This window comes from Anopheles merus, chromosome 3R (genome assembly GCF_017562075.2).
Source record: "Anopheles merus strain MAF chromosome 3R, AmerM5.1, whole genome shotgun sequence".
Classification (NCBI taxonomy): Eukaryota; Metazoa; Arthropoda; class Insecta; order Diptera; family Culicidae; genus Anopheles; species Anopheles merus.
This window is the reverse complement of record NC_054084.1, coordinates 3,406,432-3,421,150: the sequence shown is the minus strand read 5'-3', so window position 1 is coordinate 3,421,150 and position 14,719 is coordinate 3,406,432. Positions and strand designations below refer to the sequence as shown.

The 14,719-nt window shown below is 44.2% G+C and overlaps 3 protein-coding genes across 4 annotated transcripts in view; 1 reads left to right on the top strand and 2 right to left on the bottom strand.

Moving 5' to 3' along the window:
- Positions 1-746: 746 nt before the first annotated feature.
- On the bottom strand, positions 747-2,247 carry LOC121598069 (putative mediator of RNA polymerase II transcription subunit 26). The gene is made up of 2 exons (XM_041924603.1): positions 1,804-2,247; positions 747-1,738 (listed from the first exon to the last, which is right to left on the bottom strand). The coding sequence occupies exons 1-2, from the start codon at positions 1,978-1,980 to the stop codon at positions 872-874; spliced, it is 1,044 nt and encodes a 347-aa protein (XP_041780537.1). The 5' UTR covers positions 1,981-2,247; the 3' UTR covers positions 747-871.
- Positions 2,248-2,436: 189 nt separating this feature from the next.
- On the top strand, positions 2,437-9,123 carry LOC121595186. 2 transcript variants are annotated; one of them, XM_041918927.1, is made up of 6 exons: positions 2,437-2,775; positions 2,846-4,006; positions 4,075-4,185; positions 4,278-4,327; positions 4,393-4,668; positions 8,926-9,123. In XM_041918927.1, the coding sequence occupies exons 1-5, from the start codon at positions 2,581-2,583 to the stop codon at positions 4,649-4,651; spliced, it is 1,776 nt and encodes a 591-aa protein (XP_041774861.1). In that variant the 5' UTR covers positions 2,437-2,580; the 3' UTR covers positions 4,652-4,668; positions 8,926-9,123. The 2 variants fall into 2 exon arrangements, with proteins under 2 accessions (XP_041774861.1, XP_041774862.1); XM_041918928.1 differs by lacking the exon at positions 8,926-9,123 and adding an exon at positions 5,024-5,053.
- LOC121595187 (sarcoplasmic calcium-binding protein 1) overlaps positions 7,908-14,719 on the bottom strand; it is a 26,619-nt gene continuing 19,807 nt past the window's right edge. Inside the window, exons 5-6 of the mRNA XM_041918929.1 lie at positions 8,977-9,129; positions 7,908-8,831 (exon numbers count right to left, since the gene is read on the bottom strand). Coding sequence (XP_041774863.1) covers positions 8,709-8,831; positions 8,977-9,129 — 276 coding nt within the window. The 3' untranslated portion in view covers positions 7,908-8,708. The remainder of the gene's footprint in view (positions 8,832-8,976; positions 9,130-14,719) is intronic.

Below are 14,719 nucleotides of genomic sequence, written 5' to 3'. Positions count from 1 at the left end.
GAAATTTTGCCCAGAAGATTGTTTGGTGTAATAACATTTCAATGTTTTATTAAACTCATCTGTATTTCTAGAGAAGAAACATTTTACAAACAGAATGTTAACACATTTACCACGCCTTACTAACTCTATCTATCTGGCTGTATCATTCCATTCAACGTTTTTTTCGCACAAAAACTACGAAGGAAGATCTACCTACCAATATCATAGTTCGTAACTTTTCCCGCGCTGGGAAAATTACATATTTCTGGTGTTACTTCGCACGCTTTCTGGTGTTTTGGTATTGCTTCGATAGGTCGCAATTCTGGCACTTAGCTTGACAATTGACAGTATCAAACGAGCTGGTACGAATGTGAAAGCTCAAATAAATGATAGCGCAAATATTCGAAAGAACAAAAACCTGTTGCTATTATAAATTAATAAAAAAACACGAAAATGAAAAAAATAAAATTAAGGAAACTGACCGATCTGAATTGTAAAGATTGGAAAAGAAAGAATCCATTAAAAACATGGAAATTATTATGAAACATTGTTTACCCCAAACCAGCTGGAGACGCTTCTGTTGTTCAGCAAATAAAACAATGTGGAATGTTTTTACTAGTAGGCACTGGCCGAACTGTAGGGTAGCAGAACGGAGCTAAGACATTAGGAGTTCAGATTTTTCCATTTCATTTTAACCTCTTCATACGAGTGGTGCTATTCGAAGATCTGCAGGGGCTACATGCGCTCCTACAGATGTGTTATTATACCCTCCTAAACTGCCCTCAAATTCAAATTGTTCCAAGTTTCATAACCAACAGGTTCCCTTCCCTTTCTAATAGGAAAATTTTAAACATTTCATTTCAACTTTCCGACAATCCATAGCACCTAAAATTTAGTAGTAATTATTTCCCATACCTTGGAGGAAGTATCCGTACTGATCGTAGCCGTAACAGGCATTGTAATTACACTCCCAGGCGCCATCGTTGTACATGTTGGTCTGGAAGTTACCGTAGCCGTAGCTCGAATAGTAATTCTGCAGGCTCGGATAACAACCACCTCCAGTGAAAAAGTTGCCCCCGAAATGCTCATTCCCATAGAACTGCGAGTAGTAACTGTTCCAGCAGTCGCTAGTAAAATCGTTGCCATTCCCGTAGAACGGCGTTGAGGCTCGCTTGTTGCTCCACTCGTTCTGTCTTTTACGTCCGGGCTTTTGGTTATTGGCGTGACGTTGCTGAGTACCGTTGCAATTGTTCTGGTACTGTTGTGCGTTCTGGTAGTAGCCATACTGATTGCCCCACGACTGCTGCTGCTGATGCTGCCGCGTGTTCTGACCGTATGAGGTATTGAGCACCGGTTGTATCGCATTCCAAAACATGTTGAACTGTTCGTTTACATCGTTGGGGATAGTGATGGTTAAATTTTCTCGTTTTGTGTTGGACGACGATGCCGTTGCAGGCCTTTTCTGACCGGCATTCGCGGCCCGTCCTGTACCCTTGTGCTGGTAGTTGTTGTTAGTGTTGTAGTTGGTGTTGTTATTGTTGTAGTTGTAGTTGTTGTTTTTGCCGTAACCGTTGCTCTTTGCCGCAACTACTGGTTTTGGCTTGGGCAGAGGGTTCGACGCTGTTTTCCGAACGTAAGGAGCAGTGTATTTCGGTTTCTTCTTTTTGTTCTTCTTGCTTTTTTCTACCATCTCGAGGATGTGTTGGGTTTTCTCCGACGTGACCGGATACACTGTGGCCCCAGTTCCGATGCCCATCACCTGTTGCAGAAGCAAACGAGAGCAATTTGACAACTACACCAAGCACATTAAATGCACAAACTTACCTTTACGACATCGGTCATGGTACGCAGCATACCATCCAGGGATTGGAATCCGTGTTCACGGAACGGTATGTTGCGTCCTTCAAGGCTTTTGAAGTCTCGATCGAGCTGAGACTCGCTCATGCCCCGCTCGGCGTTGGAAATGACCAGCGAGCGTAGGATTGCCTTTAATTCCTTCATTGTGATGCAGACGGTAATGCCACAGCCACTGTTCACTAATTTCAGTTAGTTTTAACCAGTTCTGAATGCTCTTCTGAGGGATTCAGAGGCAATTCCAGGCGCAACTTCCAACTGCGCCAGCCTGCGAACGTTTCAGTCAGCATACGGCAGTCAGTGTGCGTCCTGCTTCGTTCCGGATAAAAAGTGCTGAATTTGAGTGCTGTTGTAGTGGTAGCAGTAAATTTGACAGCTTTGGGATGCTGCAGACGGGTAAATTCCACTTCAATGGCTGCTAGTTTTGGTTTATTATTTCATCGCGTCGAATTTATAGCAACGCTAAGGAGAGATTTGAAAATGCATGTTTCTAGATAATAGTTTTTTCGTACTTTAGCAGCTCCAAAGGCATTGCAACAGTTTAAAAAAATATTGTTTTCAAATTTTACTGAAGCCGAAACGTGCTGTGTGCACAGCACCAAATCTTCAGCTGCAGCAGCTCATCATCGGGTGCGATCGACACGCGAGTAAACAAAACAGGAGGCCATCTTGAATTTACAACAAAGTACATTCAATCGATCAGTGGTAAATAACACAGCGTTGCTTGAAGTTCTAAGCGAAGGTACGATGGACCAAAGCCGAGAGTTAGCAAAGCTAAAGCCGGTAATACGATGTCTGGTAATGTCGCATCCAAATCATTGCTTGACGTTGACCGAGCTGGAACGAGACTTTCGGAACACGGAAGGCTACCGTATCCCCTTCGACCGGCTCGGTTACCCGAGCGTTTATCATCTGTTGTGCTGCTTAACGGATACGGTGCAGGTACGTGGCGCATGTGATACTCAACCAGAAACTTACAGTTCAATATGCCTAATTCGTCCCTGTTAATTAGGTTTACAGTGCCAACGGACGCACAATGGTTAAGTACGTTTCCACCCCGGCCGTGGCCCACGTGGAACAATTGCTGCAGAATACCCGCAGGTCTGGCCAACGAAAAGGGCGCCAGTTGCATGTGAGTTTCAAAGAAAACGTACAAAAACACTGCTCAACCGTCTTTCGGGTGCCGGAAATACGAGACGTCAAGAACAATAACTATAACAGTGTGCAAAAACCGAGACCTAATTCATCTGGTGCAGGATGGGTACAAAATCACAGTAAAGCACATGTTGTACTGCCAATGGAAGCTAAAAATGTGAACGGACACAGCGGTCACGATAATCGGTCTCCTAAACAGCCTTCGCAGTCTACGCTGAAGATAGCTCCCGTAGGGAAGGAGAAAGTAACTCCTGCGAAACCAGTACCAGCTGCGACAAAAGGATCTACTGCGAAAGAACAACCTACTGCGACAAAAGAACTTACTGCGACAAAAGGATCTACTGCGTCAAAAGAACCTACTGTGAAAAAAGAAGAACCCGTCACGGTGGTCATGGAGGAATCCTGTGAACATGTCGATGGCAGCATTGCTTCAACGAAACCGCGCAGCAGCGTGTGGGATTGGATCAACATGCTGGACATGCCCTCGGAAGTAATGGGTCTATCACGAACCATTCCCAAGGTTGACGTGCTCAGTTACTTCGTGGAGCGAGAGATCACAAACGTGCGGGTCCTTCACATGCTCAATCCCAATCGGCTGTGGTTGCGTAGCGCCGCCCAGGAGCCGCTGGTCGAAAAGTTGTACGACGAGCTGAACGAATGCTATAACCATATTGGATCCGATCGATGGCGCCTGGAGACGAGTAAGGTGCAGCACGGGCTCTACTGTGCCGTACTGTATGAGGAAGTCTGGCAGCGGGGAAGAATCGTGGGACCACTGATCGGGAGCCGCGTGAAGGTGCACTTCATCGATACGGGCTTAACGGAGCTGGTGGATTATAGACATCTGAAGTTTTTGGCCACCTCGTTCGGCACTGTACCGGCGCAGGCAGTTCGAGCCTCGTTGGCCTGTTTAATCTCGAAGGGAGGCGTGTGGACTAGGGCAGAGTCCGACAGGTTAACGAGGCTAATTAATTTCGTTTCGCAACAACCCGCCTATATAATGTGCATCAACAATAAGGTGTGATAACTGGGGGAACCCTTGAGAATTGAAGATAAACTACGAATTTAACGCTCCTTTCATTGCAGCTCAATATTTTGGACATTATTCTGAAACAGTCAAACGGAGCCTGGCTGAATGAAAAGTTTGCTTCAATAGTATCTGCCCAGTGGACCGGCAGTACCTATCTCTCAAAGAGCGTAAGTATGTCTTGAAGTCATGTTCGGTCGGGAAGTATTAATGAAAAAGTGTGTTTTCTTCCTTTTTAAAAATGCATATTGCACACCCTCAGAAGGATGAGTATCGCAAGAAGAAGTATACCTACAACGAAAGGTATCCAAGGTAAGAGGAAGTTACTTGTTTGCAGTTGATCAAGCCGTTCTAAGCCGTACTTGATGCATTTACAGCTTCTTTTGCATAGAAGAGGGCCATTTCCCTGTGATGGAAGAGATACGCAACGCACTGGCGCGAGGTTTCGATTATGAGGAACTGTATTCCCGAATACCCCATGTACAAAAGAATGGTATTGTGGAGCGTATTACTCGTAATACCTGTGAACAGATGGTGCAAATGTTTGGCATAAAGGTCGTTTCGGAACAGGAGAAAAAACAGAATCAAAAAGAAAACAACACACCACATGAAAACGGTGTCGAAAGTCATCAGTGAGCTGTAAAACTGTCCTGGTGAGTGCATATTTTGAGATAATTTCTTTCCTTTAGACGTAGCAATACTTACACTGCACTTAGGAGCGGCTGGATTTAAGGTAATTTAGGTGAGAGTAGATGCAAACAAAGTGTTAGTGAGATCCCGTTGTTTAGGAATAATTGATGTTGGTGAGCTCGTATCTAAAGTCATGGGCGAGGTTGATACGCCTGATCTCACTCTATTCCTTTGTAGATGAATAGTCGTGTAATGGTTTAACTGTTGTTGTTTGGTTGTTGTTACTCTTCGATGTTGAATTTCCAAATTTCAATGATCCTCGTCCTCGTCTTCTTTGAACTTTGACCCTAAACGATATTTGCATCTACTCTTCCCTAGGTTCGGTTAGCATCGATCTTGAAATAAAACAGACATCTGTGCTGTTGGTTGTGTTGCTTTGGCATGCTTCATCATATTTTTCCTCTGATCTCTATTTAATTTAAATGACTTTTTGTCGAATTTTTAAAGCTTCATCGTTGACATCAATTGGACAATCTTTTACCACAAAATGTGCCAGGTATGTGTGAATGTCGCATGTGAAAAACAAAATCTTGCATGTTTCAACGAGTCTCACTCCGTTGGCCAATCCGTCGCACAATGCAAAATGATGATAATATTTAAACGAATTTTTGCTGAGCAAAATGGGAAATTGTTAACAAACAAGGTTTTCAAGGTTTTGTGGGAAATGTATTCTCTATGCTGCTGGTAATGAGATGCATCAAACATGTAACTAAGCACTAGATTTCTTTCGCTAGGTTTTCAATCATCAACTTTGATTGGAACCATGGTCCATGGAAGGGGAAATGCAAACAGCATAAAAGAAGCTAAACTACTCAGAGTATACGAAGTGACGGTATAAAATCTATATCAGCAAAACAAAACAAAAATCAAACAAACTCTTCGTAATAGTGGAAGGATTCTCTGCGAGCCTTTTCATTCGTGAAACATCAAAGATGTTCTCCATGGAAGGATATCTGCCGGCTTATCATCTTTCTTGGCCTAAAAATAGTAGTACTAGGAAGTAGTGCAGCAAGGGGATACTGCCATTGAAGGGCACACAGATGGAGTGCTGCTGTTGAGATGTTGGGTTTTTGGTTTCCGTTATCAGCTGTTTATTGACGGATTGTTTCTGGGGGCTTTTGCATTTCCAATCGCGACTTTGCAGTTAGTTAGTTGTAATGATGGTGTTAAAGTTTTCACGCGTTTTGCGCGTGTGCTATCTGCCTTTGGATCTGCTTCTGCTCACTCTTTCTGTCTCTGTCTCTCAATCTATATATCCCTATCTCGATGTGCTTTTACGGCTACCGATGTTAATGGTAAAAGCATGGTATTATTATGTTTATTTCTATATATTCTTCCTGCTGTCGTTGATGTTACTGCTTTTCTATTCTATTCCTCAAAGATGGTATAATTGAATGGTATTACAAACGAACATTATGACATAACCTCATAGAAAAAAGATGTTTCTTGTTTTTTTTAGTAGTCAATCTCGATGTTGGGTGAGATTCTGGATGGTATTTTGGGCGGCCGCGGAACAACCTCTGGTGTTGTGCGAGGTGTAACCGCCCCATTACTGTTTCATAGTTGTCAAACTTTCAAAGAAGGAGGCGAGAAATATTTCTTAAGGGCGAAAAAAACGTATCATCTATAACAGTTTTCTAACACACTTAGCTATTTCAATGCTTAGATTATAGTATAATATGTTTTTTTCTGTTTTGCTTGTCTATAACCTAGCGAGTGAATAATATAACAATATGTAAGAGTAGCAAAAACGAGTAATGTTCAAACCAAACAAGATTAACTATAAACATTAAAGAGTAAAACGATATCGCGTACTGTATACATTAGTACGTTGTTGTGGGCATTTTGTTGCTGTTTGTCGTGTGTAGTGTAAGTGTTTGATTTTCTTTTTTTGTATTTTTTGCTTTTTACCTGGGCTATTATCATTCACAACATCCCCGTATACTTGCTGGTTGGGTTTGTTCGAACGCGTGAATGAGTAAGAATCAACACTGAAAACACCGTAAACACTAAAAACCATCTACGTGCTAATATGGAGGTTAGTAGCAGAATCGCGTTAAGTAGTAAACAGTGTTACACAGAGTAGTAGTACAACGTAAAAGCTTTTCTTATGCTGAATTTCTCGGTTTGATAAACAAACTAGGTGTGTGGTTAATATAGTTTATGCAAAGAGAAAACATTGAATGTAGCGTATAGCGTGGTTTGCAAGGCGCATGGGTGTGTGTTGTTTTTCCCCCGCAAGCTACCAGCTCCAGAAGAAAAGGGAACACACAAAAAATATGTGACCGTTTTTCTGGTAGGTTGTATGGGAAAAACATCCCATCCACTACACGCTACGCAGTGTAAGGAAAGTTGGCTGTACTATGTACACACAAATGTGATCTCTAGAAGCTCGATCACACTGGATCAAACCAAAAACGAAATAATAGTAAAATATGATAGCTCTCATTTCGTCCCTGTCGTTTTGCGATAGAACTCCCCAGGGGAAAGGTGTCTTTGGGGATAGTTTGGGTAAAAAGTAGTTGGTCCTTCCATTGTAGCATCCAAGCAGAATGGGAATGTGGAAGGAATTGGATAGATAGCTTGATGTTGGTGTTCATCCCATTCTACTGAACGGCTAAGGATCTTGTACTTTGGATGCTATTCTGTCTTGATCAGGCTGATTTATCGCCCATTTCGATCAAAAGTAAAATGGACGTAGTAGCTCTCAAGTGCTTAGAACGTGGCGGCAACAGCACAACCCCCGATATCCAACAGCTGCCTCGAACTCAGTTGAAGACGAAAACGCGAAATTGGGCAGAGAGAAGAGTCCTCACCGTGCAGTATCCAGGCAGACACGAACAACAGTGCTTTGGGTAGACGTTAAGAAAAGGGCTCTTCCCTCTGCCCTAACGTCTCAACTGGACGAAAACATCCATTGGCTCCTCGGGGGTTTCCTGTTGCTGTTGAATCGATGGTAAGAAAAGAGCGTTCTGTTATTGGGTTATAATATTTGAGAGAAACTGGCCTGTGTTGAGTTTATCCGGTAGCGTTTTGTTAGGCTGTTGTGTTATTTATTTGTTTGTTGCAAGTGTATTGATAGTTCGACCACTGAATTAAACGGATGGTGGTGGTGGTGGTGGTGGGGCTCATTCGAATCTGAAGGCAATAGAGTAGTTTCTTTTACGAGAATTTAGTTGAGGCTTCATATATCCGCGTGATCTTGGTTGGTAGATGAATTGTTTTATTATGAAAAATCCATTCCGTTTTGTTTCTTTTCCATGTAAACGGGGGAAAAAAGCTGGTTTTGATTTCTTCCTTATCTCTCTCTCTCATAGTGGATGTTTTTGTTGGTATTTGGTTTTTCTTTGGTCTATATGCATTAACCGTCATATATAACTTGAAGTCTTCACATGCCTAACCTTCCGGCCAAACGACGGCGTTCGATGGCAACTGGTGCAAGGAACGCGTGTTTTGCCGGGGATTCTACAGATCTCTGCTCCATCTATGCTTAAACAAACCAGTTTTGGGCACACACTCCCAATCAAGAGAAAATCGCGTAGCTGTAAACCCCTGCCGTCCGATGGTGAGATGTTTTAGTATTCGAATCTACCAGATGGAACGTAGATGGATAGAAGTTGATTTAGACACGGCGCGATTTGAGGTTTCCTCTTAAAATGGATGGTGCTTTTTCGGCCTTGCTGTTATTGTTTTGGTGCTGCGTGTACCTTCGCTACCATTTTCCGTTGCTATATTCCTGGATGTGTTTCAGTTGTTCATTGCCGTTCATATTGTATTGTAATAGTGTGTTGTCGTTCAGGATACACAGCCGCTCGCAGGATGGTAGGATCGAGCAACGGTGCATCCTGACGGGGGTACACACAACGTCTTAGCTTATCTAAGCATAAATGTCTAAAATGGTGGTGGTGGTCTCTTGCCTCTACTCTATGGGTGGATGTGCCGAAGATGCTGATGTTGATCTTTTGAGCTGATGATGGGTATTAGTTGTTGGTGGAACAAAAATTTATTCCGGAATTGGGCCGTACAGGTAGATGGCCGGGCACTTGGCGTTCTCGTTGCCCATGAACTGCGCGTACAGCTCCTGGTATCTCTCCAGGGTGATGCCACCCTTCTTGTTGTCCTCCTCCTGTTGTTGGGAAAATCGAAACGAAACAAACACATTACATTTAGTGGAAAATGGTAGATACATACTTCTAGAGCTTTTTCTTGATTCATTCCAGCAAATCCCAATTCGTTCATAAATTCTTCATCTAGCTGACAAGGATACTTACGCTGACCAGGTTGTTGTAGGAATCATCGACCAGCTTGATGTCATCAACAGCCAGACGGGTGATGCAGTTGTAACGGTACTCCTCTATGCTGACCAGACCGTCGTTGTTGATGTCCATCATCTTGTAGTGGGCATCAATGAAGGCCTTCATCGCCTACAGAACGATGTATAACGTAAAAAAGGGCGATACAGTGAACACATTCAGGTGTAAAAGATAAGTAGCAGCAGTAATATCGCAGTTTTTTTATTACGAGAACTCATAGAGAGATAGATAACGAATGGTAAAGCCATTGACCTATGACGTGCACATCTATTTTGAAAAAGGACTAAATTTCATAGCTATCACGAACTGTTTCTAACTGTGACATTTTGTAAAATTTGAATTACTTTACTAGGTTATCAGGACATTGCATTCTACACTTTAAAGTTACATTTTTTTCCATTATTCTTATTACGCTTTGAAATTGAGTAGACATTTCTTACTAATTACCATTACGCAGTCATGGCCGTCTAACTTAAGTGAGTTATTTAGCAGCGAGTTATGAAAGTCTTAGACGATTTATTTACTTTTTATGTATTCTTTACACTTAAATATCCTGCCCGACAGAATATTCAATGAGCTGACTGTGCTTGCACATGAAATGGAAATGCAGATACGACCGTTGACCGAAATAATGAGAGCATTTTAGGTGGTAAAATAAATTTGTCAAAGCCTTTAATATCTACAAACTTGGCTAAATTCACATTTCCTCCCTGTGGCCGGTTTGCTATTCATCGATCGCTGCGGACCACTGCCGCAGCCACTTTTAATTATGTGCCACAACAGCAGCAGCTCGGTCGCTCCATTGTGTCACACGGGTGAAGCCTCGGCATTAACGTTTATGGTCAAACCAATTTGAGTGAGTGGTTCGTCGTCAGGCAGGCAGGCAGGCTACGAGGCGACGAGAAAAGCCACCGCTACTCGACGTGGCGTGGTCGAGGCCTTTCGTCGAGGGGTCTCATGGCGTCGGTGGTCTGGTGCTATCGAACCGATAAGCGGCCACAAAATCACCCCCGGATTGATGAGCGCAGATATCCCCGCCGTTGATTGCAGTGAAAGTGTGTGAATAAATCCCATCGGCGGCGCGACAACCCAACGAAAAACTAGAGTGAGTGTAAATGTCTTTTCGTCTCCATTTTCTGACACAATAATGTGGACAGGGTCGGTATTCATTGCGAACCGCAAAGTAGATATAAAATAAAAGCTATAACCAGTTTATATCAGGGGTTTTGGGGCTGTTTAGCTACATGTGTTCATAAATCTAAAGCGCCATGTTTCGCTCTACGTACGTATGATATTGGTAACGGTTAACAAATACTCATAAACTACATCTGCAAACATGACAGACAAAATCGAGGCAAATCCAACCACGACAATCGAACAAACAAGCTTTGAAGTATGCTTTTGCGAAAGAGGGATAAAAATGCCGATCGATGAAGAGCGATGCGATTGAATATGTAACTGTTCTCGTGTTTGGTTGGATGCATTGGAAAACTCATAAAATGTCTCTATTGATTTACTCTTTCCCTGATTCAGCTACGGAAAAAGTACTCAATAGCGGTTATTTTTACAATAATTGACATTTTGAAGATTGTTAAACTTTTTTTTGATTAATTTATAGCTATTCAATCCATCAGCAGGAATAACGGAAACGACTATGCTTGGCAAACGTTTCCGTGCATTGATCAATTGTGAATACCAATGACAGTACCACATTTGGTACACACTTCCATGCTGAATGCATTTATTGCTTGGGAAAACGGTCCAAAGCAAGTTTCACTTAATTGCACCATCGGTGTATCAGTAAGGTGAATGTACTTTTTTCCCCTAGAATCATGATAAGTTCATGGAACACTTTCATTATTAACCGCGGCAGCATCATCAAAGTGCATGCATGGCTCCGGCGGTTGAGTTTTGTGAAGTAAATTCCCCCACACACCAGTGGCGGATCTAACGGTAGGCGGACTAGGCGGTCGCCTGGGGCCTCGCCGATGTAGGGGCCTCGTGGATCGCCATTTTATAGTATGCCGTATGGACAGAGGACTAGCGACAAGGGCCCTGGAAGGATGGACGTTGGGGCCCCGAGGTTGGCGAATGAATTGCACCACCCCCCCCCCCCCCCCCGAACAAATTTTAGATCCTGTGACTGATGATCGTAGGGCCCCCGACGGCAGTTCAAGTTTACTGTTCAATATCCCAACAGCCAGTGCCGCTACCACCCCCTCCAGAACCCCCCCCCCACACCATTTACCATTTACAGGGGGCCTCAACTCGTCTTACCGCCTAGGGCCCCCGATACTCTTAATCCGCCACTGCCACACACACACACACACACACACACTTGCACATTCCTCATCATCTGCCGTGACAGCCATCCATGTTGTTGGGGGCTGGGTGAAGTTCTACCGAGAGCGAGAGAATGCGTGGAACAATAAAATTGCTGCGTTTGCTATATTTACTTTACATTTAATACCACCACACAGAGCGCACGGGGCCGCGGTACGGCGAGTCCCTGGGGCGCCAAGCATGAGCGTATGAAGATGTTTCGCACGATTCCTCACACTTGAGCGATCCATTCGGTGGGAAAAGGGTGGGGTGGAGGGAAACGTTTGTAAAATAAACTTAACCCTCCGAATGTATGCCTCGATGCAGAGCACGCATTGGGTACTTTCGCCACCTTACCTTCATGCTTCGTTGGTCTATCTCTCTATCTCTTTCTCCCCTCATACTCCACCCGTACAGCTAACACATTGTTGCAAAACGATCACTTACCTAGAAGGGGAAAGTAAAAAAATAATATGATAAATTAGTTAACGTGAACGGAATTTTGGTGCATGGGTGATTGCGATAAGTTTCGCGACATGTTGCGTACGATCAAAAAGAGAGGATGTTGTTTAATGACCGTAAAAATAGGAGCTTATTAATTTGAGCTCTGTGATTCCATTGAGGCATAAGAAACCGTCGTATGAACTGGTGGATGGTATCACTTTCGATGCGTAAAATGTGGCCATATTTACATTTCTAAAGCCTGGTTTGTTCACGTTCCAATTACGCTGAGACTCAGGTAGAGAACCATTGCTCTACAAATGGATGGGATTTAGAAAAACATCATTCCTCACATTATTGGTCGCAACCTTTGCCAAAGCCGCCTCCCATTCCTGTGAGATGCATACTCGGAACTGCGGAATAATGTGTGGACATTCAAGTTTTTTTTTTTCTCGAGAGAGAGAGACATCAAAGATGAGCATGGCTCATCTAGGAATGGAAGGGGAGCGGAAGGGGGAATAACAAGACAAGCTTGCACAAAATCCTAATCCGCCCCCAAAGCATGCATCGCATCGGAGCCAGGAACATTCCAATTGCAATGCAATCAATTTGCCATTCTAAACGGTGCGCTTCCGCATTGCGTTCGTTCTTGGGCCAAGAAAGGAATTTTGCACCATTTAATGTGTGTCCCATGGCGCAGAGACATCGAACTTCTTCGTCTCGCTATGCATTCGCTTTGCGATTTGTGTGCATGTGTTTTTAAAGCCGACCCTTTTCTAATAGCGCTGGCGGTGTGTGAGCGTTGGCCGGCATACTATAAGAAAACTGGGCTAATGGAAACGGAGTTTGTTTCAGGTTTTAAACCAAAATTACGATTCACTTCTTCTTCTGCTGCGGCGACGGTGACCCTTGTGGGCGACCGTTCTAAAGGAAGCCCGTTCAATGGCCGCCCCGACGAAGCTGCTCCACGGGATGTGGTAGCGCTATACAGCGCTCATTGGGCTTGTAGCTGGCATCATTCATTGTCCATTGAATTTATGGTCGAATGCAATTCGACCTGCTGCTCCTGCTCTCCGCTGGACACGGACAGTGTGGCGCTTAAGCAGCCTTGGGCCGTTTTTTGAACCTACACAAGCCTTGCTTTTTGGAACGAGAACGACGACGACAAAAGAGTCACTTGCCCGGTAGAACAAATTAAAATTCCGTTCCGTTCCCTACAGGCCCGGGAGATCCTCAACCGACCGATCTGCTCCATCGGGTTGGTGTCGTACTGTAGCTGTCTGCTTCTGGACCCTTCTGGCGGCGCCCCGCAAAAGCAGTAAGCCCTGGTTATGTTTTCATTCTTCACATTGCAAAGCGTCACCGGCTATGGCCCCGGGCACACTAGAGTTCGCTAAACAACAACGCGCTAAGAACGCTGAGCGTGTTCGTTCCACTGATTTATGATCCCTCCACTGTTTGTGTGCCGGACTGTGCCGGACGGCAAAAACACGGAGGGGCAGCGGAGGAGCGTGTTTTTGTCTTGGTTGGTTATTTATACGTATTTTAGTAGCGTAGATGCGACCCTTTCCTGTGCTCTTTACAGTGGTCTGTGATCGCGTTAGATGTGATCAGGGTGAGGCGATTAATTTTAGCGACCTTGCGAGAAATTAGCCTTGCCATGCGTACATCGAATTGGTGGAATTTGAGCAGAAAACTAGAACAAAATGTGCAATTTGTGTTGCTAGCTTTATCGCGCCCATGTGTACTCCATGCTCTCGGCGGTCGTGATACTATTTCTTTCACCTCCGAACAGCTCTATTGTGAAATGATGTTAAATGCGACGATCGGTCGTGTTAATGTCGTTTTCATCATTTCATCTGGCACTCGGTGGGGGGAAGAAGCACGCGAAGCATCATAAATTTTAATTTATCTACTGACGCCGGCCCCGAATGTTTGTTGCTGCTGTTGCGGTGGTGGCGTTGGTGTCGACAAACCTTTGCGTTTCCTTCGCGTTTCTTTCTTCGTTTCCACCCACAGGCAGATAATAATGCATTCTACACTTTCGCTTTCCGGGTGCCCTCCTCCTTTTTCATCATGCTCCTCCTCCTCCTGCTCCTCCTCTTGCCCAATCTTTAAGCGAGTGATGAACCTTAATACCGGTGACATTCTATTATGAGTAAGATGTTTCCCACTGTTTGTTGTTTGGCGGGGCGGCGTCAACTGAGGGGATCGGCCCGGCGGCTTCGGGTTCGCTTCTGTGTCGTTTGTGTTTAAATTTAAAAGGCTCTTTCGAAAATCAACCGACATAACGTACGCACCTGATGCGGTGGCCACAGGCGGCATGGCATGGGCATGATGTCGTGTTTTTGATTTCGGTCGCTGTTGTTGTTTTTGGCTTTTGAGAACACGGAAGAATTCACCCAAATTTCCGAGTACTGGGAGCGTCGATCGTGTCGCGTGCGTGCGTGCGTGTGTGACAGAACGCGTCGACATATTTTTAGCTCACCTTCATTAAAAAAGCCACCCTTACAAACTCTCTGGGCCGCCGGCCGGCCGGGGAGGAAAATTGGGTGTAGTATTCTTCCTCGGGTGATCATTTTTTTGTTATTGATGGTGTTGTTGTTGTTGTGTGGATTGTGCAGAGAAGAACGAATCGTTTACATTTTGATCGTTAATTAGTCGAAGAATGAGTACCGCCAGAGCAAATGGTGACAAACTGGGGGAACTGTGTGTGTGTGTGTGTGGTGGGTGGACGAGTTAACATATGCTTCACTCCCGACAACTTGCCACAAAATGATTGATTAACAGTAGCAGGGTCGCCTACGAGTTGTTTCGTTCTTCCGTGGTAAAAGATTACTCTGAATCTCTTATTGGAGTGAGGAGTCGAATACTGTTGTAATCCACCATGCGCAAACAATCCAATCCAAAAAACTCTTCTTTCGGCTCCTTTTCATGT

Bases quoted from the DNA above. Each gene is read 5' to 3' on its own strand.
- LOC121598069 (XM_041924603.1), bottom strand. From the start codon at position 1,980: ATGAAGGAATTAAAGGCAATCCTACGCTCGCTGGTCATTTCCAACGCC. The intron at 1,739-1,803 runs GTAAGTTTGTGC...CTTCTGCAACAG, and splicing joins CCATGACCGATGTCGTAAAG to GTGATGGGCATCGGAACTGG.
- LOC121595186 (XM_041918927.1), top strand. From the start codon at position 2,581: ATGGACCAAAGCCGAGAGTTAGCAAAGCTAAAGCCGGTAATACGATGT. The intron at 4,186-4,277 runs GTAAGTATGTCT...GCACACCCTCAG, and splicing joins GTACCTATCTCTCAAAGAGC to AAGGATGAGTATCGCAAGAA. The intron at 4,328-4,392 runs GTAAGAGGAAGT...ATGCATTTACAG, and splicing joins TACAACGAAAGGTATCCAAG to CTTCTTTTGCATAGAAGAGG.